The 25,868-nt window shown below is 40.3% G+C and overlaps 2 protein-coding genes across 2 annotated transcripts in view; one reads left to right on the top strand and one right to left on the bottom strand.

Moving 5' to 3' along the window:
- Positions 1-25,868, bottom strand: part of ro60 (Ro60, Y RNA binding protein) — a 489,528-nt gene that overhangs the window by 255,166 nt on the left and 208,494 nt on the right. The gene's annotated exons all lie outside the window — the stretch shown is intronic.
- Positions 1-25,868, top strand: part of gpr158b (G protein-coupled receptor 158b) — a 135,198-nt gene that overhangs the window by 85,337 nt on the left and 23,993 nt on the right. The window contains exons 4-7 of the mRNA XM_691976.9: positions 1,831-2,042; positions 2,269-2,337; positions 20,091-20,200; positions 21,384-21,622. Coding sequence (XP_697068.4) covers positions 1,831-2,042; positions 2,269-2,337; positions 20,091-20,200; positions 21,384-21,622 — 630 coding nt within the window. The remainder of the gene's footprint in view (positions 1-1,830; positions 2,043-2,268; positions 2,338-20,090; positions 20,201-21,383; positions 21,623-25,868) is intronic.

The raw sequence follows: 25,868 nt of genomic DNA, 5'->3' as shown, positions 1-25,868 counted from the left end.
ACGCATGGCTGCATTTAGTCTTTAAATTGAACGCTACGGGGCGGTATGACACCAATTTTCGCACTTAACAGCTGACCGCTTACCTCAGTATAAACGGCTTTCCCGCTGTTACCAGTTTGTCTAGTAGCTTGCCATGTACATTGGCAGATTTGAGGCGCAGAGAGGAGTTGACCACAAGGATGGGGTTCGAGTCTGGCAAAGAACGGTTCCAGAAAGCTGGTAAGCCAAAAATAGAAGCCAGAAAATAAAATAAACAAGTAAATAACAGGGTGAGACTGTAGTAAAATCTAAAAATGTGGTAAAGCGAACCAAAAAAAAAAAAGAAAAGTGAGGGCTTTTGTTTTTTTTGGTTTGCTTTTATAAAACTCGGTTTAGGCAAGTGGGTGGGCATGTCAATCGGTGCTTTTGAAAACACTATTGGCTGGGTTTAGTTAGTCCAGTGGTTTCCAAAGTGGGGGTCGGGACCAATCGGGGGGTTGCGGGACAATGACAGAGGGGTCGCTTGGTAATTTCCAAAACTCAAATTTATTTTATTAAACTATTACCATGTTTTAATACTTTAGCCATCACCTACAACATATTTTTTTTGTTGATCATTAAATTAAAAAAACAACATGCAAATAAAAAGCTATCAATCTTTCGATTGTTTTACAACCTCTGAGGTGATTATGTTACATCAAAGAGACAGCACATTGATGTTATGGCACCAGGTTAAATTTTCTGATGGCACTTACCTACATTAAAAATAAATAAAACCAATAACTGAACATGGAGGATGGTCTCTGAGTGGCGTTCTTCAAAATTAAATGATGGATAGACTTGGGCCTATTGGTATGTGTGCGCCATTGTGTGCAAGGTTTGTATATTTATAACCACCACCACAAACGGGATGTATTTTACACTCTCCAAAAATGTATATAGGGGTACTTTTTCAGAACTAACCTGGGTTGTTATATTTCCACTTTACAAAAGCTACCTTTGAACTTGTTGGAATTGCCATCGTTCTGACTCCTGGTCATTGGTCTGTGCAACTGTGAACACCCACACTACTCTGCTTCTGACTGGCAAACGATGAAAATGTATCTAAGCCAATCATCATGTTCTCAGTTACACCAAGTTCACAAACACTGCCCCAGCCCGAACAAACACGTACGCACGCACACGCACACACACACACACACACCAGAAAAAGATTGCATGAAAACCACATCTACTATAGTGTTCTATAGTATCACTCATTTAATAGTCAGTAACGGCAATAAAGGTTGTAACAGGGGAACCAGTTATTCATTTGATTACTACTGAATAAAGTATTGCCGTAAGCAATGCCATTTTTAGCGCTGATATTTCCATCACTGATGGTAACCAATTAACATAACATTTTCTTGTACCATTGACAAAGCAATTATTTTAATGCATGAATAAGGTTCATTTTTGAAAATATAATATAATATAATATTATAATATATATATATATATATATATATATATATATATATATATATATATATATATATATATATATATTTTATATATATATATATATATATATATATATATATATATATATATATATATTTATATATATATATATATATATATATATACTGGGAACGTTTATCATTATTATATTTATTATTATTATTATTATTATTATTATTATTATTAGTGATTAATAAAAGTAAAGCATTATTGATATTAAGTACATAATGGTTTTAACTTATAATCAACTATTGTAATAATACTACAGATATCATCACAGCACTGTTTAAAATGTTAACACACAGCTGATATGATATGATAGTATTCATGTGATTCACCTGCTGTTAGAAACAGACCTTGGAACGTACACTGATGAATCATGGGAATTGTCTGGGAGGTGTTTGCCCTGTCGAGAAGGCTGTGAGTTCTGCCGGGACGACACACCATGTCTGGCTCATGAAGACACGGCTCTGCGTCTGGCCATGGTCTCCTTCCAGGGGTTCTGCATGCTCTTGGACTTTATCAGCATGGTGGTCGTCTACCATTTTCGACACAACAAGGTAGGAATGTTTACTGCCAGTTGTCTTGCCTGGAAAGACTCTTTACTCTGTTTTGCTTTTATTCTGCTAGAGTTACCTGAACCAAAGAACAACAAGAGCTTTGGTTCTGCTTGAGTGCATTTATTGACCTGAAGGGCAAATACTGCTTTAAAAAAATAAAAAAGTTTATATTTCAGCTTTTTTTCTTTTATTCCCACTCCCCCACTCTTTTCTCTCTCTCTTTTAGAGAATCAAAGCATCTGGTCTTATACTTCTTGAAGCAATTCTTTCAGGATCTGTACTTCTTTACTTCCCTGTAAGTTCCAACAAATGTTCTACTCCTCTATCTAAATGAACGAGTAAAATATGTCTGTCATGAAATATGTCTGTCATGCTTGAAACCTATTTACTTGACCATTTTTGAATGCACATTATATACTAAATAATCTGATTGGTATTTTAAGATGAAATCTTACAGACATATTCTGGAGTATATGAGATGAACTCAGAGCTTCCTTGTCCTCATAGACAGGAATGGTCTAAAGAGATGTTCAAAATTCAGAAAAGGAACCAAAACATCGTCAAAACATTGCATGTGAATTCAGTAATTCATACAAATTTCCAAGAATATTTTTGAGTAAAAAAAAATTTAAAAACTAATTTGTTTGCCTATTACAAAATGACAGATTTTTTTTTTCTTTTGAATAGAAGTTTCCAAAGTGGAAATGCCAGCCATTATTTAAAAACTAAAGTATCATCCAGAAAAACAAGTTCTTAATACTTTGCAGAGCGAAATTCAGGTTAGGAAAAAAATATTTAGAATGAACACAAATTCAGCTTTTTTTCTTAGTTTAGAGAACTTAATTTACTAATAACTTTTCTTTAAACCCCTTATATTTTATTGTTAGTTCATGTTTAAAAACGGAAGGTCTTTTATTGGCATTAAAGGCAAATATGTCAGATTTGTTTTCTAAAAATATCCAAAAACCACTAGATCAGTGTTAGATTTTAATTTATACACTTACATTGTTCAAAAAGTTTGGAAGATTGTTTAAATCTAGAGAATAAGCAATTTTAACTGTGAAACAAACTGTGTTGTCATGCTAATGACAAGATGCACCCTTGATTTTGTAGAAAACAAGGAAACAAAGTCTTTTTTAATATGTTGTAGATTGCACGGAGCTGCATTATAACATAAGCCTAAAATGTATTTAGTATGATAATACAGTATTGCTTCTTCTCTACGTGATCGTGACCGGAAAAGTGGTGGTGGGCTGTGACATAATAAAAGCTTTGCTGCATTCTGGCTAAGTTACTCTCGTCTCTCATAAACAATTGTTTTAACAATCTTATAGCAACACAGAATTAATTTTAACAAAGAAATGCAGCCATATGTACTGTACCTCTAGGTACATAATTTGCACTCTCCAGAAATGTATACAGTAGTAAGTATCCATAGTGATGCTGGGTTGAGAATCCAAAGCAGATCAGCAATTCCACTTCTAAATGGCTAAAGAAAGACAAAGAAGACGTTGGAGTGGTCAAGTCAAAGTCCTTACTGGAATCCAAATGAGATGCTGTGGCATGACTTTAAAAAGGCAGTTCATGCAAGAAAACCCTCCAATGTGCCTCAATTCAACAATTCTGCAAAGATGAGTGGGCCAAAATTCCTCGACAGTGCTATAACAGACTCAGTTGTTGCAGTTGTTGCCGCAAAGGGTGGCCCGACCAGTTATTAGTTTTAGGGGGCTTTTCTTTTTCACAAAGGGCTGTCTAGTTTTGTATTTTGTTTTCTCTTAATAATAAAAGCATTAATTTCAAAACTGCATAATGTGTTTACTTGTGTTATCTTTGAATAATATTTAAATTAGTTTAATGATCTGAAACATTAAAGTATGACAAACATGCAAAAAAAAAAACTTTTTCATACTTTTTCAACTATTTTTTTCTGATCGGCCTTTGGAACAATTTTATTCATGAAACGTGTTTCTAAAATGTAACTCACTGTTTGGAATCAATATCACATTAGCGATCACACTCACAGGCTCGTTCGGAAAAACGCTCTTGCTGTGTGATATTGTGTAACTACATTATGTCTTATGAGTAAAAAAATACAAATGGCTCACACGGTTATGTTTTACTTTTTATATTTTGAATAGGGTCGTTCTATCTAGCTATCACCAGTGATGGAAAGAGTACTGAAAAATCATACTTAAGTAAAACTATTACTTGCTTAAAAATATAGTGCAAGTAGAGTTAAAGTATCTGTTGTAAATATTACTCAAAGTATGTGTAAAAAGTAGACCTTTCAAAAGTACTTAAGAGTAGTGAGTATTATGCTGTAAAAAGCAGATGCATTTACATGTAATTTATGGATGTGTGTAAACGTAACATTCTGTAGTGCATTTAGTTATTGCCCAGCAGGCACACAACATCATAAGAGAAGTTTATTCATAAACTAGTTTCAAGAGGAGCACGTGATTATGATTGAACACGGCTGGTTCTGAATTAACGTGCATGATCCACCAATTAGGACATTCCTAACCCATTATAAAGAGCCAGGGTTTTTTCACTACAGTCATCTTCGATTTGAAGAATCCCCCCTTCCACCCCTACCTTTTCACCTTTCCCTCCATAGGGCAGCACGGTGGCCCAGTGACAAGCACTGTCGCCTCACAGCAAGAACGTCACCGGTTCTAGTCCTTTAACAAGCCGGTGGTTGTTTCTGTGTGTAGTTTGCATGTTCTTCCCGTGCTTGCGTGGGTTTTCCCCGGGTCCTCCGGTTTCCTCCCACATTCCAAAAACATGCACAACAAGTAAATTGATAAATCTAAATTTTGCAATACAGGTAATCTCATAATGTAGCATATCTTGTAATAGCATTCAATTTTTAGTCATCAGCTCTTATCAAGGGGGAGTTGTCGAGATCTACCTGAGCTCGAGGCTCCCCTCTCTTCCTCCAAACGGGAGGGAGCCCAGGGCTCAAGAACCTTCGAGCTCAGGGCTCTCTCCAGGGACAGCACGCCAAACTTGCTTATATTCAATCATCAGCCAAGTGTGAACTCTTGAAGTTAATATTAGGTTAGATTTAGGTTGTGATGTTGGGCGACCAAAATTCAATATCTAGCCAGCGTCTAAAGATATTACTTTGATGAGTAATAACGACGTCAAATGAAGCTGATATTTAGTTGATTTTAGGTTGTGTAGGAAAATTACCAAAATCCAACGTCGAGTCATCTTAAACCAACGTCATATTGACGTCAAATACTGACATTTATTTGCCAGGCATGGCAATCAAAATCCAACGTCTGATAGACGTCATAGTGGTAGTGGCACACAATGTCAATCTGTAACATCATTAGATCTTTATATTTGGTTGATTTTAGGTTGGACGTTGGAGATTGAGGTCGGCCTGACGTTGAGTTCAGACATCAACCTGATTTTCATTTTTTAAACAAAACGCAATGTCTCCACGACATTGAGGTACAACGTCAATCCAACATCATGTTGACGTCTTGTGCCTGCTGGGTGTTTAAGGCCATTTCGGTCATCATACAGTAAACATCTTTCATCTTCTCTTTAGTGACATGCATCTAAACAGTCTCGGCATCAATGCAAGATTTTAGACATCTTCTTGAACACTTTTAATGCTTCCAAACAGTTTGCTGTATTTATTAATCACCCATGTCTTGAGGTAGTTTAGTATGATGCAATTTATCTTCTATTTGATTAGACAGGAATCACAGGACTGATTTTTCTAATCCCCATAGAAGGAAAAAATAAAGTAGTGACTGCAGGTTAAATGAAAGTAGTTGAGTAAAAATACCGATACAGCACTAAAAATGTATTCAAGGGAAGGTTAAAGTACAATTTCTAAGAAAAAAACTACTCAATTACAGTAGTCTGAGAATTGTTTATTTGTTTCTTTACACTACTGGCTATCACACAGCCAGTGCATGTTTTTCCTCACTTTTTTTATTAATATTATTTTTTAAATAATGTCATTTCAGACGTCAATAAAACAAAAATAAACATATGGATGTACATAAATACTGCTTGTCCACCACTGTAATTTTCAGGTTTCCCATTTCAGATCAGACCAAAAAAAAATTATGGTGAAACAGGACTGATAAGACCAGAGACAGATTTCATTTCATGCTAACTTTAAAGCATCAGATATCCAGAAGATGCTGTGAAGGTCCATTATGTTTTGTTTTTGTTATTTTTTTGTTTTATCTTCAGTTGACTGTACATTTTACTCCCAAGGCTTTTTATAATGCAATGGACTGCTTTTTTATTTGGTCCTGTGCCATGGCTGGTCTTATGCATTGCATAAGCCTGTTCAATGTTGAAAAAGCGACACTATTTTTATATCAGTATGAGTTCAATCTAGATTTTCCATTTAAAATGCAAATGATGGGCTTTTATTTTGTCACATTTCCATGTTCTGCTGTACCTTAACAGCCAAGTGAAACCCCATCAGAACATCTTTGCACTGTAATAACTAGATTAATAGATAGTTTTTGCTGAGAATAAAACTTTGATCAAAAGCTCTATATTTTATCACTCTTCATCTGAGAAATCTTGCATACATAAAACCTGAATCTTCCAAAACTGACTTCTGCTGCAATGAAGAATTCTGTGTTGTTATTTGATTAAAAGCAGGCACATTATGTGTTGTGCTTCTATATCTGGTATCGCTTTTCTCTGTTTTAAGCTAAGTGCACCTCCCAGACCATCTGTGATATTCAGCAGCCCCTGCATTTTTATGAGAGATAGAGGAAGGATGAACAGAATAAAATGGGAGGTTCTAAAAGAGGTTCCTAATAATTTTGCTGAATGCATTTTGCATGTTGTTGAGGATGCAGCAGATACCCTCAACCAAGGACTGGTTTACACCAAGTATTGAGATGCATTTTAGTCTATCTGAATTAAAGTGAAAAATATTTAAAGCAGGTGTACACAGGGTCTGTGTACAAATGTTTTGATCTTGTCCACTTTTGAGCACCTCCAGAGATAGTAGAATGCACTTTTAGTCTTTCACACTGTAGACATCATGTGCAGGACCGAATTACTCAATTGACATTAAGACCTAATCACAGTGTCTAATTACAATGAAAATAATGCAACTTGTTGGCAGATACTATTTACACTATCATTGCCCATTAGTTTTTGACAAACACCATTACCAAAGAGGCTCGTCGCTGTAACATGTTTTTAGTTTTTTTTTTTTTTTTGTGATTCATTATCAATCCAGTTCGAGTCCACCATTTACCTTAATTTAACTTTGTTTAATTCTGGGGAGTGACCAGATATCTGACCATTTTAATATCAAAGATAGAAAAGGAATTAGAGGTAACAAGATCTAAAAATAAGGACCTGACTTTATGATTGAATTTTTTTATCGGAGAAGCATGGATCCAATGACTCAATTCAGGCGTAGAAACTCAAGACTCTTAAAGGGGAAACATAACAAGAACATCAGGCGATTGTGAACACTGTCATGTCTATAAATGTATATTGCCACATACGTGCTCGTGGGTGTTTAAAAAAATAATATTTATCTAGCATGTATAAACAGCATCTATTTCAAAAAGCCTATATTGCTATTTTCCACCTGGTGTAAAAGCATAGTTTCCCTTCGGTTGGGGAACTTCAGTGCTATTAAGTGGATTTGCTCTTTGTGAAAATCCACGAAATGAGAGGATTCGGTTCAGAAGCCGCTTGTCTGAAAGAATATTGAACGGGCCAATGAATGCAATGAATTGGCAGCGTAAGCTTGCACATGTGTGCTTCATTGCCAATTATCCCAGCATATAATCAAACCTGGAGCGAGCAAACGCCATCCTTTTCGCTTCAGAGACTTTCTGATCGAGTCGATGAGGGTTCCTCCTGCTGTGACTAGCGATTCTGAGCGAACGAGAGCATTCTCCCGGTCCAGAGTGTGTACACGCATCGACAGACGGTCGAGCTGGGTTTCTCCCTTGCCTGGCGTTCTTTGGGTCCGGTCCTCCAGAGCGGTGCGTATAAAGTTGCAACTTCACAGAAAGAGTAACACAGTCGTGCAGCACGTCCTTTTCAGGACGGCGCTCCGACTGTGCTTTTCTGGATGCGGTGGTTTCCTGTCCTCGGATGATAGGCACGGGCACTGCGTTGCATCCCTGGGGGGTCCAGCATGTTAATGCGCTGCTCGCGGGCGGTTCATGTCGTCATTGCGATGCCATGACTGTTGTGCAGTAAAGATCGCGGCTAGCCTTTGCAAAAGGGCGAACCACCCCAGTTGTCCCCTGCTCTGCAGCAGGCACTCGGGCAGATCTGAGGGTTTCAGCGAGAGATAATCTGTCGCCCACGGGCCCGCGGACCTCCCGCTCCTCTAAGCGCTCCATCCAAGCTTCGGGCGGGGGAAGCGATCCGTCTAACAGATGGTAGCCCTTACGCCCGATGACACCGGAGACCAGACGTCCCCCGCGGCATCGGAGGGTGGGCTTTCATTGTCCGATGATGATCCAGACCCGCTCGCCCCCTCCGGGCAAGTGAGCGCTGTCACTACGGATCCTGAAACGGACATGTTATCCGTGCTTTCCCGGGCTGCTCCCGGGACCGACTAGAGGGGAGTTCCCTTCTTCCCGGAGGTGCACAGTAGGCTCACGCGATCTTGAACACTTTTTTTTGCTCGTGCTGCGTGTCCCTCCACCCTCACCACTCTTGACAGTGGAACAGCCAGGGGGTATGTGAAGATTCCTCAGGTTGAGTTCGCGATGGCGGTCAATCCGGCGGGGTCCGCCTCGTCTCCCATCCAAAGCCTGTAAGTTATCTGCCTCCCTCGGAGCTAGAGCTTACATCGCTGCGGGCCAGGCTGCTTCTGCCTTGCATGCGATAGCCACCTACCAGCGCTACCAAGCGCAGGAGCTGGCTGAGCTGCACGAGGGTGGGTCCAACCCAGGCTTACGAGCTGCGCACCGCCGCTGACTTAGCTATTTGGACTACTGAGTCCGCTGCGTGAGCGTTGGGGACGACGATGTCCACATTAGTGATCCAGGAGCGCCACCCCTGGCTGATAAGTCGACAAAGTCCGCTTTCTTGACTTCCCCATATCCCAAGCCATGTTCGGCGACACCGTCTGTGAATTCACCCAGGAATTCAAGGCGGTGAGAGAGCAGTCCGTAGCCGGCTCCGCCCACCGTGCCATTTATACCTGCTCCACGCCGAAGGCGCCCGCCCACGAGAGCTGCTCCACCCCCGCACACGCCTCTGGCGAAGCGAGCGTGTCGGGCATCTCGGAAGCAGGCAGCCCCCCTGCCCAGAACGCCGCTAAGTCCGGCAACGGACCACGAAGCGTCCCTGGGACAGGCCATCTGGAGAAGAGGGGACTTGCTCTTTCCCCTCTGGAGGGCGGGGCCTCATTTCCAACGGCACTTTTTACTGCCATGAAAACATCATGAAAGAGCACTTTTCCACTTCCCCGGATGTGACAGCCCGAAATCTGCCAGTCTGAGACGCTATGCTTTCTAGCTTGCAGATTCGGTGCGTTTCACCAGTGGCTCACGAGCGCTGGGAGGACGGTCTCCTTTCTCCCACCCCTTGAGCCTTCCCTCCGGAGCTCGGGTGCGGAGTGAGAGAAAATATCTCACCTCCAGCTTTTCCGTGGGACCCGCCCACTTCCCGGATCAGCACACCCACTCCGCGCTGCCCCACTGCTGGTACGTCAGCGATTGTAGCGATGAGTCCATTAGCGAGAGTTCTGCCTGCCTGATTAGCGCGGGCCAGCTCTTCGCGGTGGCTCATACGCACAATCAGACTCGGCTATGCGATTCAGTTCGCGAAATGGCCCCCCAAGTCACGGGTGTGTATTCCCCAGGGTCAGCCCCCTGTCCGCCCCTGTCTTGCGAGAGGAGATTGCTGTCCTCTTGGCGAAGGATGCAATCGAGCCGCTCCCTCCAGCCGAGATGGAGAGCGGGTTTTACATCCCACACTTCATCGTGCCCAAAAAGAGTGGTGGGTCACGACCAATCCTAGATCTGCGCGTTTTGAACCGCTGTCTGCACAAGTTGCCGTTTAGAATGCTCACGTAGAAGCGCATCTTCCGGTGCGTTCGTCCTCTGGGTTGGTCTGCAGCATTAGACCTGATGGACGCGTATTTCCATGTCTCCACTCTTCCTCGCCACCGTCAGTTTCTGTGGTTTGCGTTTGAAGGTCGAGCTTGGCAACACAAAGCCCTCGCCTTCGGGCTCTCTCTGTCTCCGCGGGTCCTCACCAAGCCCGCGGAGGGTGCCTTAGTGCCCCTTCGGCTCACGGGCTTCTGCGTACTCAATTTTCTTGAGGACTGGCTGATTTTTGCCCTCTCTCGGAGCAATTGATTATGCACAGAGACAAAGTGCTCCGGCACTTCCACCTGTTGGGGTTTCAGGTCAACCGAGAAAAGAGCAAACTCGCCCCCGTGCAGAGGATCTCTTCTCTCAGGCTGGAGCTGGACTCGGTCACCATGGCAGCGCACCTCTCCGGAGAGCGTGCTCAGCTGATGCTGTACTGTCTGAGAGAGCTCGACAGTAAAATAGTGGTCCCACTGAAACTATTTTAGAGGCTCCTGGGGCAGAATAATCCGCAGCCGCTTCACGCCGCTCGGATTATTCTATATGAGACCACTGCAGCACTGGCTTCACGATCGAGTCCCCAGATGCGCATGGCACGCGCGTGCACACCGAGTCTCTGTTACTGCGCTGTGTCGCCGCACCCTCAGCCCTTGGAGCGACCCCTCATTCCTACAGGGCTGGGTGTCTCTAGGACAGGCGTCCAGTCTTGTTGTTGTTTCAACAGACGCTTCCAACATGGGCTGGGGGGCTGTGCGTTGCGGGCATGCGGCTGCGGACCTATGGAAAGGTACCCAGTTGCATTGGCATATTGCCTGGAGCTGTTGGCAGTGTTCCTCGCTCTCATCATTTTTTTCCGGTGCTGGAGCAGCAACACATGCTGGTCAGGACGGACAGTACGGCGGCGGCGTATATCAGCCGTATGGGGGGTATGCGCTCTCACCGCATGTCTCAGCTCGCCCACCGTCTGCTCCTCTGGAGTCATCCGCGGCTGAAATCGCTGCACGCCATTCATATTCAGGCAAGCTCAACCGTGCAGCCGATGCGCTCTCACGGCAGCCTTATGTCCTGGAGACTGGAGACTCCACCCCGAGTCTGTTCAGCTGATATGGGCGCGATTCGGGGAAGCCCAGATCAATCTGTTGCTTCCACCGAGATCGCTCATTGCCAGTTGTTCTTTCCCTGACCGAGTGCTCTCGGCACGGATGCACTGGCTTACAGCTGGCCTCGGGGCATGCGCAAATACGCGTTTCCCCCAGTGAGCCTGCTCACGCAGTTACTGTGCAAGGTCAGGGAGGACAAGGAACAGGTTGCTGGTTGCGCCCCTCTGGCTTAACCGGACCTGGATATCAGAGCTCTCCCTCGCGATAGCCCTCCCCTGGCAGTTCCCTTCGACAGAGCACCTACTCTCTCAGGGACAGGGCACCATCTGGCACCCTCGCCGATCTTTGAAGGTCCTTAGACGCGAGGAAGACTTAGGTAACCTCAGATTGCGGTGGCTATTACCGTCACTCGGGCTAGAGCCCCCTCCCCGAGCGCGCCTATGCCCTGAAGTGGAGTCTATTCACTGAATGGTGCGTCTCTCGCAGAGAAGACCCCCGTAATTTGCCAGATCAGCGTTGTGCTTTTTTTACGCCGAGAGAAGCTGGAGAGCAGGCTGTCGCCCTCCACACTCAAGGTTACGTGGCTGCCATCTCCGCTCTTATGACACGGTGGCTGGCAGCACCGTGGGAACGCATAACCTCATCATCCGGTTCCTCAGGGGCGCTAAGCGAATTAATCCACACCGCCCCCTCTCATGCCCTCTTAGGATCTCGCCCTCGCTACACAAGCCGCGTCAGATCCCTTCGATCCTCGACTCAGTATCTTTCTGTCCCTGAAGACAGCTCTGCTGGTCGCGTTGATATCGATTAGAGGGTCGGGGACCCGGAGGCATTTTTCGGTCAGTGACTCATGCCTGTAAACGCTTACTAGAATTTACCATCAGACATTAAAAAAATGTCTATGTTCCTTTTTCTCGAGTGTATGTAAACTTATAGTTTCAACTATATATATATATATATATATATATATATATATATATATATATATATATATATATATATATATATATGCAGCACAGTTTGGCTATTGAAATCAATGGGTTGGGCACCACGTGTAGAAAACCCCACAGTTACTCAAATAGTTTCATAAATAAAATAAAAAATAAATAAAAAAAGAATAACAGAATGTATGATTTGATCAAGTAAACCAAAATCAATATATTAATAAATGGGAAAATCAATGCATATTATGGCACCTGCCAAATTTGACCATGTGATTTCAGGGATATGAATTAAACTGAATTAAACCTAATTAATTAAAACTAAAACCATGAATGTAAAGGGATCAAATTAACATTACGCACTTGATAAATCACACCACTTTCAAACTACACATCCTGAGAATGTTTTGATTTAGTAAGAGTTTGATGCTGGACACACAACTTGACTGTGAGTGTCATACGCTGACTAAATATTGTAGCTTTAACATGCTCAAAAGCCCTATTATATAAACAAAACACAACAAAGGAGATGAGCTGCCATATATGCCCTGCCCTGTCTTACTGTTTTATTGAAAATCACATCAGCACACCTAATAATCTTCTTAATTGCATAGTCAACAAATGAAAACCTTTTGAAAGTCTTGAATTTTTTTTCAATCTCTCCTTTTCAGCCACCTGCCCTTGTTTTGTTATTTGATTGCCATGTTTCACAATACCATATTGTTCCTTTTTTGTTGAATGTGTTAAATCCTGTTTGGTTTCATGGCATATTTACTGTAAAAAATGCTGGGTTCTACGTAATTCCTTAATGTTGTCCTAACACAAACCAATTAAGTTAACCTAATTGTTTTTTTTTTTTTTTTTTTTTTTTTTTACAAATTTAAATGGATTAAACATAAAACAATTCAGTTGTCCCAAAAAAAAATCTCAAGAATTGTGTTAATTTAGCTCATGGGTTGTTTGAACAAGTTGAAAAATCTTTTTTTGTGTGTGTGGTAAAGTTAAATACGTATCAAAATATCTTTCGTTTTCACTTTTAGTTTCAGCTAGAAGCAATGACAGGCGTTGGTGATCAAATATGTGGATGCACTCAGATGCTCCGTGGCTGCGTACAGTATATGGGTGACGTGCTCTGCCTTATGCTGCTGTTCTGCGCAGCACTATGCATTATTAATGAGTCCATCAAGTTCTAGCACAACTTGTTAAAAATAAATCTTCTGATTAATTAATGGCAGAGTGTTGGTGGGAAAAGGGGCCACCTATTTGTCTCTGCTCTGATGTTACAAACACGTCATTTCATTTCAGTTGCTGTCCTTGACTTCCTGCCCTACAATGCTATTGGAACCAGTTTTACAGTAAAAATATACAATACACAAAAAACTATTTTTGAATACATTGATTTGTTCTGTAAAATATTTGTTCTGTAAAAACATTCAAGGTACAAAATTATTAAGTATTTCCCAGAGAGGGGTTTGCAGCTGGGAGGGCATCTACTGCGTAAAACATGTGCTGGATAAGTTGGCGGTTCATTCTGCTGTGGTGACCCTGGATTAATAAAGGGACTAAGCCGCAAAGAAAATGAATAAATGAAATTATTAAGTACTTGAGTTATTTATTTTTTTAATAAAGGGTATTCAAAATACAGTTACATCTGAACAGTATTTTAGATTGCCAAAGTGATTAGATTGAATTTTAACCTTAATTTATTTAATTAATATTTACTGTAATTTTCAGTTAATGTAAGCAGCATTTTATGATTCTTAGACTCTGCAAAAACATCCCAAAGTACAGTTCTCTAAAATGTAGTTTACAAACCACTTGAAGAAAATAGAATAAAGTTATCTTTGCTGCAGGTGTGCAGAGTTAGAGTAAATTAAGGCATATTATTCATGAAATATTTATTAAATCCAACGTTAAATCCTGGCCCCAAACTCCAAGCCTAAACCCAACCATCATTGGAGGATGAGCAAATCATGCTAAATTTTACGAATGAGATAACACATATTCATTCATATAATGCTGCAGTCACACTAGAGTTTAAGTATGTTAAAATTTGACGCAGCAAAAAGGGGCGGGATTAAACAAAGTAATTAGCGAGAGAGATTGGTCCATGTTTTAAATGTCATGTTTTAATCTTCGATCAGTCTCACTCAGTCACATGATGCGATTTCACTGGTCAGTTTACCAAGCGTGTGCATATGAATGGAAGTCTATGGGCGAAAAGTGCCGTGTGACCACAGCTTTAGCCATTAAATCAAAAAGTTACAAAATGTCATGAGATAGCTTTGAGGGTTACCACTCTTAAAGCTAGTGTTGGAAAATTCTTTCTATTCCATGCGTGTTCAATAGAAAGGTCAGGAGAAGGTTTTCTTCAATGCCAAAAATAGTAACAATTTAATCGATACAAATGAATTGTTAGATTCACAGAATTCTGTTATCCTCAATGCAATGCAAAAATTACATTCATGAGGTGCGCAACAATTCTCATTTGCTGACTTCATTTTATATAGGCAGCTGATATTAACAGGTGGAATTTAATGAAATTCGTCACTTGTCAATTATTATCCAGTTCTCCATTGGCCACACCCCAGACATAATGTCACCGACTCGGTCCCAGTCATTCCCCTCGCTGGCCAGCAGAGGTCATCATCACCGGACTATTAACTTTACATCATCCTCTCAGACACTGATTGCAACACACCTGCTGCACATTACACTGATCACCCGCACACACACATATAAGCAGCCCAAACACTCGCACCAGTGCCAAGTCTTGTTCTGCCTTGCTGACATTTCTGAGCGTATCTTATCCTTGCCTGATCTCCTCGTTACAACCCGGACTGTCCCTTGACCATGCCTTGCCTGCCGCCTGCCTCGACCCCTGCATTGTATATCGACCTTGATCCACGCCGCCTGCCTCTCAACCATGCCTGCTATTACAATCCCTGAATGCCAGCCGCCAGCCTATCGACCTTCTACTACTGTGTTTGATGCGAGTTCGCACACTAGTGCATACTGTGTGCTTGTTATTAAACTGTGTTTAATAAATATACTGCAAATGGATCCCTCTGTTTCAGACTCTCCGTTACACATAAGTCCTCTTTTTTTAGAATACAATCTACAATAAAAGCATAGAACTTCATGTGTTCTGTGTTCAGTTTTAACACCTTTCTTTAGACATGAAGTTTCTGCAGTGCTGAATTTACTTTTAGACCAGCATTCATCTACTAATTAGCAAAAATGCTAATTAGCACAGCATCCCACACACAACAGTAGACGTTCAATTAATATATGACCCTTGAAATGACCAATAAGTAATTGTTTGATGAAAAGAAAAAAAGACAAAAATAATTAAACATGTTCCTAACATTATAGTCAACCACACTTTTTCCCCTATAGACTTCCATACAAAAGAACGCAAACGCAGCAGACCGGAAACCAAGCCCATGCGGCCAGTGTCGCTGTTCTCTACGTTGCAAAGTTCAAGCTTAATAAACTCTGACCTGTCAAATTGCATCATGTGACTGAGACCAACTGAAGATCAAAATGATTCCTCTGAACATAAATGTAAAATATATACCATTCGCTTGTTTTTTTATTATTTTTTTTTATGTCTGATGATTTTGATCAATTCAGCCCCTTTTCACAGTGTCATGTGATGAAATTTAGCAATAAACGGAGAGTTTCATTACGTGCAGCAACCCAAATAGAGATGCAGGGAAGATGGATGGCGATTTGGAGAGCAGCAATTCAGAGAGCAGCGTATACAGCTGATCTGAGAAGTGTAAAAAAAGTGCAGGATTTTTCTCCACCAGATTTTCCTCAGTCATATTATTTAGTTGATGATAGTACAGGTCCACTGCCTTATCATTTTTAACCTTTCAACACAAACATGCCCTGAATGCAGGAGAAAGTAAAGATATTCCTGACAAGGCGAATATTAAAGTCTCGCAATAGTAGTTATTATTCCAACTGTATTTGTTGAAATAATCAAATAACTAATAAATAAACCATTGTGCCTGCCACAAATACTGCACTGCTCTGAAAAAGTGGACTGTTGTAATCTTAGTTAACTCTGTTGTAATATTAGCATGCTACATCTGTTGTGAAAACATCGGTCTGGCAACCCACTTCAACACTTTGGGTTCAGACGACGGATGTAACTAATGTTTAAAAAAAACACCAATAAAAGCATTTTTAGTAATATTGTAGTGATACTACTGTAAACTATACTTACTTCAGTCATTTTACTAAGTAATGTCTTTAAAAACTGAAAGAGTACTGCTGACGATACTAACTAACTTTGCCGTCTGGAGAAACATAAACAAAGTACACTACACTGATCACACACTTACCAAATCCGTAGAGACAGGACAATCAACACAAATTGGAACTGCATCTTTTTTTAAAAGAAGATGAGTTGTGAATCCGGATTTTACCATTTCCAATTGCGAAAAGCTCTCGGGTAAAAAAGCTTCCTTAAAAATATATTTTTGTTGCATGTTAGCAGACCACTGTAATCCACACATGTGGGTCCACACGCCAGCTGTGTTTTCATTGCAGGGAATTGGAAACATAACCTTTGTTGTGGCATATTTATACTGTAAATGCAACACTGACGTCTACAACAATTATTCTTCTACTTGTTTGAATTACAGTTGGCAACACAAAATGCCATCTCTTTAAACACTGTAACAAGTAAAAAAAAAAAAAAAAAGAGCCTTTGAAGCTATATCATGAAAATTAATGAAGTTGCATCTCATTCACAATAGAATGTGCCAATTGGTTCGAACCAAGTCTTTTTCGTGAATTAATGCTGAATACTCAATAACGTCACTTTGTACCGACCGGTACAGACAACCAGTTTCCACGCTGGAATTTACACAGAGATCTCATTGTTGTGAAGTAGCTTCAACATTTATTTTCAAACTGGGAGAATGAATTTTCTCAAAACAATGCAAAAATCCTAGCACCAAACTCCAACCCTAAACCTATCTTTGAATAGAAGTCTATGAAGCGAAAAGTTACAAATTGTCATGACAGCGTTGAAGGTTTCCACTCTTAAAGCCGCGGCCACACTGCACTTTTTGCCCCATAGACTTCCATTCATACTCACCAAAATGCTACAGATCTGAAACACAAGCCCTTTTCACAGTGCCAAGCGACAGAATTTTGCATGCTCAAACTCTAGTGTGACTGCGACATAAGCCAACTAACAAATCTGCTGATTTACGTCTGACTTTGACTATTGAAAAAGCTGAATACATTACAGTTCATTTAATAAATCGTCCAGCAAGTATTGATAGTGTGCGGAATAGCTTTCTTTTCACACACTTTGACATGAATAATAAATCCAAAATAGCATTTTAACTGGTAAATATTTCTGTACATCTTAAATAAGCATTTAAAGCAGAGCTAGAACATCAGACAGCAAAGATGTTTTTCCTACTTTTTTTTTCAGCGTTGGAGTCGTTTCTTGTGTGGACATTTCGCTAAATGTAAGAGTAATGCGAACTGACTTATTTCTATCCAGCTTTTCACCACCCTAATGAGCGTGAAAGGCATGTGTTGGTGTATTTTTCAGAGAGGAGAAGTTCTGCTAATTGAGTCTTCTTCCTCATGGTGAGAAGCTCTTTGATTACACTGAAGGGGCCGCTTTGCTGTTTGCATATTTAAAAGGACGACTGTGGATTGGAAAGCTGCACTGGTGAATCTCCTAGGGGAGACGAGAACAGATGCATCTTTCCATCAGTCGGCGGCGATATTTATTTAATTCTGCTGCTTTACATAAGACAGGCACTGAACAAAAGGGACACCAGGCTTAGCAGATAATGAGGAATTCAGGGAGCACTTCACAGGCTCTGAAGGATAAAGAACAAGCATTAAACCATGACAATCTGGAGGGCTTGTATTTATGCTTCATTCACAAGATATTATAACATGAATATATTTGTGAGGTAAAGAGGGGTTTTAAGAATTAGAATTGAGGTTTGCCAGCAATTAACTAATAGTGGGAAAACACATCAAAGTTTGAGATATTTTACACTATTGTAATGACGGGGGATGACACACACAACTGGAGGTTTGGATCCAATATGCAGGTTTATTCGTTTTCATGCAAGCAGTGGTCAATACAGGTACAAACAAGTATGTGTAGATAATCCAGAATCATAAACAGTAAACAGGCGATAGGTCTAGAGGCAGGCGGCAGGCAGGGAGAACTGGATAAACAAGACTGGGTCAAAACACGGGAAAAGAAGACAAGGTAAACGCGTTGTGATGTCATAACAGGATAAACAAGACTCGGCAGGGTGAAAGGGTGATTGTGTGACTTAAGTAGTGTCTGCAATCAGTCTTTGACAATCCTCAGGTGGTGCAAGTAATCAGTCTAGATGAGAAGACATGTGTGAGTGTGACCGGAGTGCATGTCTGAATATGTAGTCCATAAAAGGCAGAAGTGTAGTCCATGGTTGTGGTTAGTGAGAACCAGCAATCAATAGAGTAAGATCGCTGGTTCTTGTGACAACTATATCTGTGTAAAACTCATGAAAACATGTCCAGCTTGTTAAGAATTTGGAAATAATAGTACTGTATGAAATATTTGTATTTTTATATTGTAATGGCAGTATAACAGGTAGTATCTTAATGCAAGGTGTTATAATTGAAAGAACACCTTTTGTTAATTGTTCATTTAAAGAGCCCATATTATGGATTTTTGAAAATGACCTTCCATGCAGTGAAGTGAAAATTCCAGCTAATATTTAAATCTGAAAGTGCATCGTGTTCAAAACTATTGATTCATGTATAAAAGAGTCGACTCATAGTGGTATGAATGAATCGTTGCTGTAACGAGTCTTTAGTCGTGCCACCCTGACGTTGATACAAAACTCAAGCCTCACCCATTTGTTGCGCGCACAAACTCTGGAAAATTTAAACTCCCGGCCCGCCACAAACACTGTAGCAAAAAAAAACTGTAGCAGACCCCAATCGAATTAAGTCATATAGACGATGTGCTCTGTAGTGTGTAAAATATACTGTAGTGTTATTTTCCCTACCCATAGATAAGGCTGTAAAGAGTCAGTGGTTGAAGTTTATTTTTGCAAAATACCTTAGCATTACAGCCCAAGCGCTGTCCTGTGTTTTCATTATTTTTCTGATGAGTGCTTTAGCAAGCTTACAGCGAGCTTGTGGCCTTTAGTTGGCAAATGATGGTTTTGGAAAATGCACCCCAGTGCTGTATTTTCCCTTCTGTATTACAATGACATGATCTGGCAACAAATTACAGTACAAACAGCAGCAACAACAACAACAAAAAAAATAGTTTACATCAGAACAGCCCTCCAGAGTACATTGTTATATTGACAACAAAACAGCAAGTCATTTGACTGTCTTTTTTGTACACAATAACACAAGGACTTGTCATTCTGACAGCACTGACACATTCATTGACACAGAAATGTCGTTTTAAGAGATAAACTATAGGGATTTTGAGCAAGATACTGGCTTTTGCAGGTAATCCATGGAATTTTGCTATTTGTACATGTCGTTTTGAGAAATGCGCTTACTGTTTTGCAAATTTCAATTCTGATCTGAGAAATGTACCAAAGAGACTGAGAGGAACTTTAAATGTTTTTGAATTGAAATAACACCTTTTGTACACATTATGTTATAAAAATGAGAATTTGAAATGGAATTGTGCATTTACAAATAATAATCTTAATATTTCTAAAATATGTTACTTTTTTTTCTGTTTTTACTCCTTAATTTTGAATGAAATGTGTCATTATTTTGACAGGTATCATGAGATGAACTATTGATGAGCCACCAACTCTATGTTTTATGAAAAGCATCAGTGATATTCTAATGTGTTTCTGTGTCCTTAATAATGTATAAAGAAGAAATTATAACTTCATTTTTATGTTTACATTGTCTTATCAGGTAATGATACAGTATTTGAATCCAAGTGTATTCCGGTGTATTCTCCTGAGATGGGTCCGTTTGCTTGGATTTGCCATTGTCTATGGAACAGTGATTCTCAAACTTTACAGGTACGAATATTGCTGCTTTCACTGTAAAAAAGAAAAGAATGATCACAGATACTGGTTGGAACTGTTTTATATAAAAAAAATAAAAGTCAGCTTACACTGACTAATTAAGTATTTAGATTAAATATAAAGTTAACAAGTGCATGTGACTTATGAGAAAAATGTGGCTGTAAACAATGTAGCACCAAAATTGGTTCATTGGCTTGTAATCATAAGGGAACCACTTTAAGTGCTACATCCCGGCAGGCACATGACGTTAACCAATACCCCAATTTCATGGGGACATTGGGTTTTGTTAGGAAATGGTTGGATGCTGGCTAGACATTGACTTTTGGTCACCTAACGTCATGACCTATATCTAACCTAATATTAACATTTTATGCAGATGTGTGCCTGCTGGGATAGCACCTAAATGCGTTGAACAGAGATACTGAAATAGCTGGTTTTAGATCACAGTAATTCATTAGTATGGTGTAGGACCTCGTTTCGTGGCTACTACAGCATCAATTTGTCTTGGGAATGAAAGATACAAGTCCTGCACAGTGGCCAGAGGGATGTTGAGCCACTGTTTTTGCAGAAACACCAAAAACACCCAAGTGGCTCAATAATATTTAGTTCTGGTGACTGTGCAGGCCATGGAAGATGTTCACAGTAATTCATTAGTATGGTGTAGGACCTCGTTTTGTGGCCACAACTGCATCAATTTGTCTTGGTAATGAAAGATACAAGTCCTGAACAGTGGCTAGAAGGATGTTGAGCCACTGTTTTTGCAGAAACACCAAAAACACCCAAAGTGGCTCAATAATATTTAGTTCTGGTGACTGTGCAGGCCATGGGAGATGTTCAACTTCACTTTCACGTTCATCAAACCACTCTGTCAGAAGTCTTGCTGTGTGTATTGCGGCATTATCATCCTAATACACAGCACCGCATTCAGGATATAATGTTTGAACCATGGGTCCTCCAGAATGGTTCAGTAGTCCTTAGCAGTAAACTACTTATAGACATCTAATATAAACTGTGGCTGAAAAATTATCGTAATGACAATATTACTTTTACTGTATTTTGGATGAACAAATACATTAGCAATAGATTTCTTTCAATACATTTACAAAACAATTTCTTTGTATATGGTCATATATCTGACTGCTATATTTGTGTCTTGTCTTTCTATCACACACCAAAGGGTTTTAAAGGTGTTTCTGTCACGGACGGCCCAGCGAATTCCCTACATGACCAGCTGGAGGGTTCTGCGTCTGCTTGCTGTGATTTTGCTGGTGGTCATGTGGTTCCTGGCGGCGTGGACCTCTGCCGTATGTCAGAACCACAACACACGTCATGCCCTCATTGACATCGGTGTCACTCCAGAGGGCCTGCAGTTCAGCATGTGCCTACTGGACAGCTGGGACTACATGATGGCTGCGGGTCAGTTCTTATTCTTGGTTTTATTCTGCTTGAACCAGCAACAGAGAGCAAAATACATCTAGAAGGTCAAAATGTATAAATGGATCAGTGTCACAACATGAGTAGTCTAATGTTTTGTCTATACAGTCCAACTACTGTTTAAACATTGTTAGTCAGCTACTTCAATATATTTAAAATAGTCTCTTTTTACTCACTGAGGATGATTAAAGTGTAGTGAAAACAGAAATATTGTAAAATAGTTTAATAGTATTAATTTAACTCAATGTGTTGCATTTTAAAATGAAATCTAAATTTGTAGCCTGATTTCAACCAGAAATTATTATTATTTTTAAGAAATTGTTCTAAAATGCTGATTTTCTAATCAATCGTTTTTTATTTTTTATTTCACATGTTAAGTTTTTAGTTACTATACTCTCAAAATCATTCCACATAAATCCTCAAATTTTGTACACAATTATGCGCAGAAATAAAACTGTTTGCAAATTCTGTCTGGCCCTGGCAATGAGTTATAATTGGTTATTAATTATTGATATTAGTTCTTGTTATTGTCAATGATAAGAACAATTTCTTCAACTAATTTTTTTCGCTATAATATTAAGCGGACAGTTTTACGAACAGTTTTTTTTTCTTGATCAGAAATTTAACTGTGAACAGGGGTAATGATGATAAAAATGTTGCTTTGTGTCACATTATAAAGTATATTTTTAAAATTTAAAAAGAAGAAATTGTTTTATTAAAGGAGCAATTTAAAAACAGAGATTCTAAATAGTGGTGCAAGTGTAGGACAGCAATGTTTATTGTGCTCTGTTATTTTATTACTCTAGAATGAGAGTGTAGTTTCCAGCCATAGTGGCCTATAAAAGCAACTTTTTACTTCCTGTAGCTTAATGTCATAATGCACAATATAACTACAGAATAGACAAGCTTTAAATATGAAAATTATTGAAACTCTTAAGATGCTGATATGTTAAGTGTGTAATCTGATTCAGTGATCTATGCTAAGCTAAGCTCAGGGGCGAACTTAACCAACAAGCAAGGTAAGCAGCCGCTTAGAGCCCTGGGAAATAAGGGGGCCCCAACCTTTGCCAAGGAGCCTATATTAATCATATACTGTATATTTTTTATAAGTTTACCATCATTTGTTGTAAATCGGTACAGTGTGCAAATTATACATTGACTAATGGGGGGTCAACTTTTTTTCAGTAGTAGTTGGGTAATGCATGCTTGTAGTCTCATTTTACAGAAAATATGCATTTAACTGCTAATACACATAAATAATAGATCTATAATGAAAAGAAAATGATCATTATACTGTATTTTTCTCACAAAGCATGCTTGGTCTTTATCTTCAAAGGCTTGCTTTCCAGCAGCCTGAAACAAAAGGGAAAATGAGGCAAGAATATAGGACTCTCAGGGTTATGGAAGCAACTTTGACAGAAGAGGGAAATATAAGTAAATATAAATATAAGTGGGAAATATAATCTGATCATCTGAGTGTGTCCAGACAGCCTTTAAGGCATGAGGGTGTGAGACGTGGCCAGTGATGCAGAGACAGTTCTCTCTGACAGCTCCACTACCTTCTGCTTACAACAGGAAGCACAGAGGGAACCAGAGACGGCCATTAAAACTCTCTCACACTAAGACATTCTCTCTTATATCATCATCAGTGAGCTAAATTTGAGTAGAAGAATGACAAAGGGAGAGGATATTTTGGCGAAACAGACATGGAAAACTTGTTGCTAATTTGTTCCTTCAGGACACAGCTAGGATAGTTAAGGGATACTCTGTTTAGAAATTTAAGAAAAGAAATGTAAAAGAAATAAAATTGTAGTTCATTCACCCTCTTTTTTCAAACCCTTTGTTTACATTGTGTGGATTGGCAACATGTTTGTAGTGAAACCAAAGAAGATGTTTTCTTAATTTGAGTGGTGTTAGTGAGACCAGCAGGGGGCGCTCAACCTGTAGTCTGTGTGGGTACTAATGCCCCAGTAGATGGGGACTCTGTACTGTTCAGTGATCGCCGCTAACTGATGACACGTTAAACCGAGGTCCTGACTCTCTGTGGTCTTTAAAAACCCCTGGAGGGGTTTAACCCCAGGCATCCTGGCCAAATTTGCCCACTGGCCTCCATCATGGCATCCTAACCATCCCCATATCATAATTGGCTTCATCTCTCTGGACCAATCCCTATTCTACCACTAGCATTTTCCCTTACCCTTGTCCCAATTCTCTTTAGCTTGAAGGCGTAGGGTTAAGGGGATGGGCTAGATCTTAAAACTGAGGTTTTTCAGCACCACACTTGACACCAGTGGTTAAGAAAATTTCCCAGAACACACTAGCTACAACGGCAGCATTGGCTGCACACAGAAGTCAGGAGATGCAAAAATTAGTATTTTATGTTATTATTAAACAACAACAAACCAGCATATGTTTTAATACATCCATATAACGTTGGTGTTTTAAATTTAGCTACCTATAACCCACAATAGTAACTCCTGTATAGCAGTCCCACAACATTCTGTAACTAGATGACACTCAAATCCCCTGTCAGAAAAGTCTAGTGCAGGGGTCTCAAACTCGCGGCCCGCGGGCCATTTGCGGCCCTCAGTGCAATATTTTGTGGCCCGCGCCGACCGCTGTACACTGACAGAATCAGCGGAGCGGGGAGAGAGAGCGCTCCCCGCTCCGCTGATTCTATCCGTACACAGCGCGCTTGTCACTCAATGTGCGTTGTCACGCGCCTTCTGATCAGCTGTGTTGTCGCGCGCGTACTCAAGAGCGGTGTTATCGCGCGCCTACTGAAGGGCGGGACCGAGGGTGTGTCGCGTCGCGGGCGCACTTTTGATCATTTTGGAAGGCACTTTCTATGCAAGACTAAAAAGGGCATGTGCTCTGCACAGGTCGAGCCCTATGTGTGCACGTGCCTGCTATGCATCTTATATATATTATCAGCCTGATCTCACGAGAAAACGTAAGTATTTTACGTTTTGCCAGTTTAGTGGCTAATTCGTACGAATTCGTACAAGTTCAGTCGTACGAAATGGTACGATTTTAAAAAGGAGGCGTGGCACCTGACCACACCCCTAACCCCAACGGTCATTGGGGGATAAGCAAATCGTACTAAATTGTACGAATTAGATCGTACGAATTCATACGAATTAGCCACTAAATGAAAAAGTTAAGAATTGCCGTGAGATTGTGTTGATATTATAGGTAGATACAGACTGGTACAGACTGATGTGACTGGAGTGGGGTGGGGGTGTTTTATTTATACATATATATGCCTTTTTTTTAGGTGAGGGAATGGAAGTTTTAAGTGAGTTCCCCCACTTTTTTCCCTAGGACTTCAATAAGTCAAAGTACAGGTCTAGACTTAATGATGATCATCTTCAAGCCATACTGAGGGTCTCAACTGCTTCCGCTCTAAAGCCAAATGTGGTTCAGATTTGTGAGAAGAAGCGCTGTCAAGTCTCTGGCAGCAAGGAGTAGGCAAAAGATGCCATGTTCAGAAGAACTGTTCATAATCTTCACTCAATGTTCTATTAATGTTCAGGACACTTCATGTTCAGAAGAAATAACTAAAACTGTTAATAATGACATTTGAGGACTTTTTTTTGTGAAATCCCTTATGCGGCCCAGCCTCACCCAGACTTTGCCTCCTGCGGCCCCCAGGTAAATTGAGTTTGAGACCCCTGGTCTAGTGGCTTGGAATTAGCTTTTTTACAGTGTCTGCTATAATGTAATGCTGTTTTTGTGTGTTTACATAGATGAATACGGCCACGGTGTAAATACACAACAGTTACGATCTTATTGCCACATTATATCAATATGATAACATGATATAAGCCTTCAGTGACTTGGAAAACTGGAAAAACTACAGCAGTCGCCGCAGTTGATCTCATATGTAGCAAGAAATCGCAATGACATATGATGATGTGTGCAGGTAGTGCTGTCCCATTTCTTAAGGGTAATTTTTTTTTTCTTACGGAGAAAGCCCTTCCCCTTTACACTGTGTTTCAAGAGCCAAGGGAAAAGAGAGGGGAAAGGGGTAGGGGTACAAAAATAGAATTAGGATTGGGTCTCTGTCTCCTCTGTCTCCTCCTCTGGCGCAATTTGGCTGCTGTCAAGTCATCCAGCAGGATGCTGCACACTGGTGGTGGATGAGGAGATTCCCTCCAAAATTGTGTAAAGCACTTTGAGTATCCAGAAAAGCGCTGTACAAATGCAAAGAATTATAATTATTATA

This window comes from Danio rerio, chromosome 2 (genome assembly GCF_049306965.1).
Source record: "Danio rerio strain Tuebingen ecotype United States chromosome 2, GRCz12tu, whole genome shotgun sequence".
NCBI classification, from domain to species: domain Eukaryota; kingdom Metazoa; phylum Chordata; class Actinopteri; order Cypriniformes; family Danionidae; genus Danio; species Danio rerio.
The sequence above is the reverse complement of the archived record's forward strand: the minus strand, read 5'-3'. Positions and strand labels throughout refer to the sequence as shown.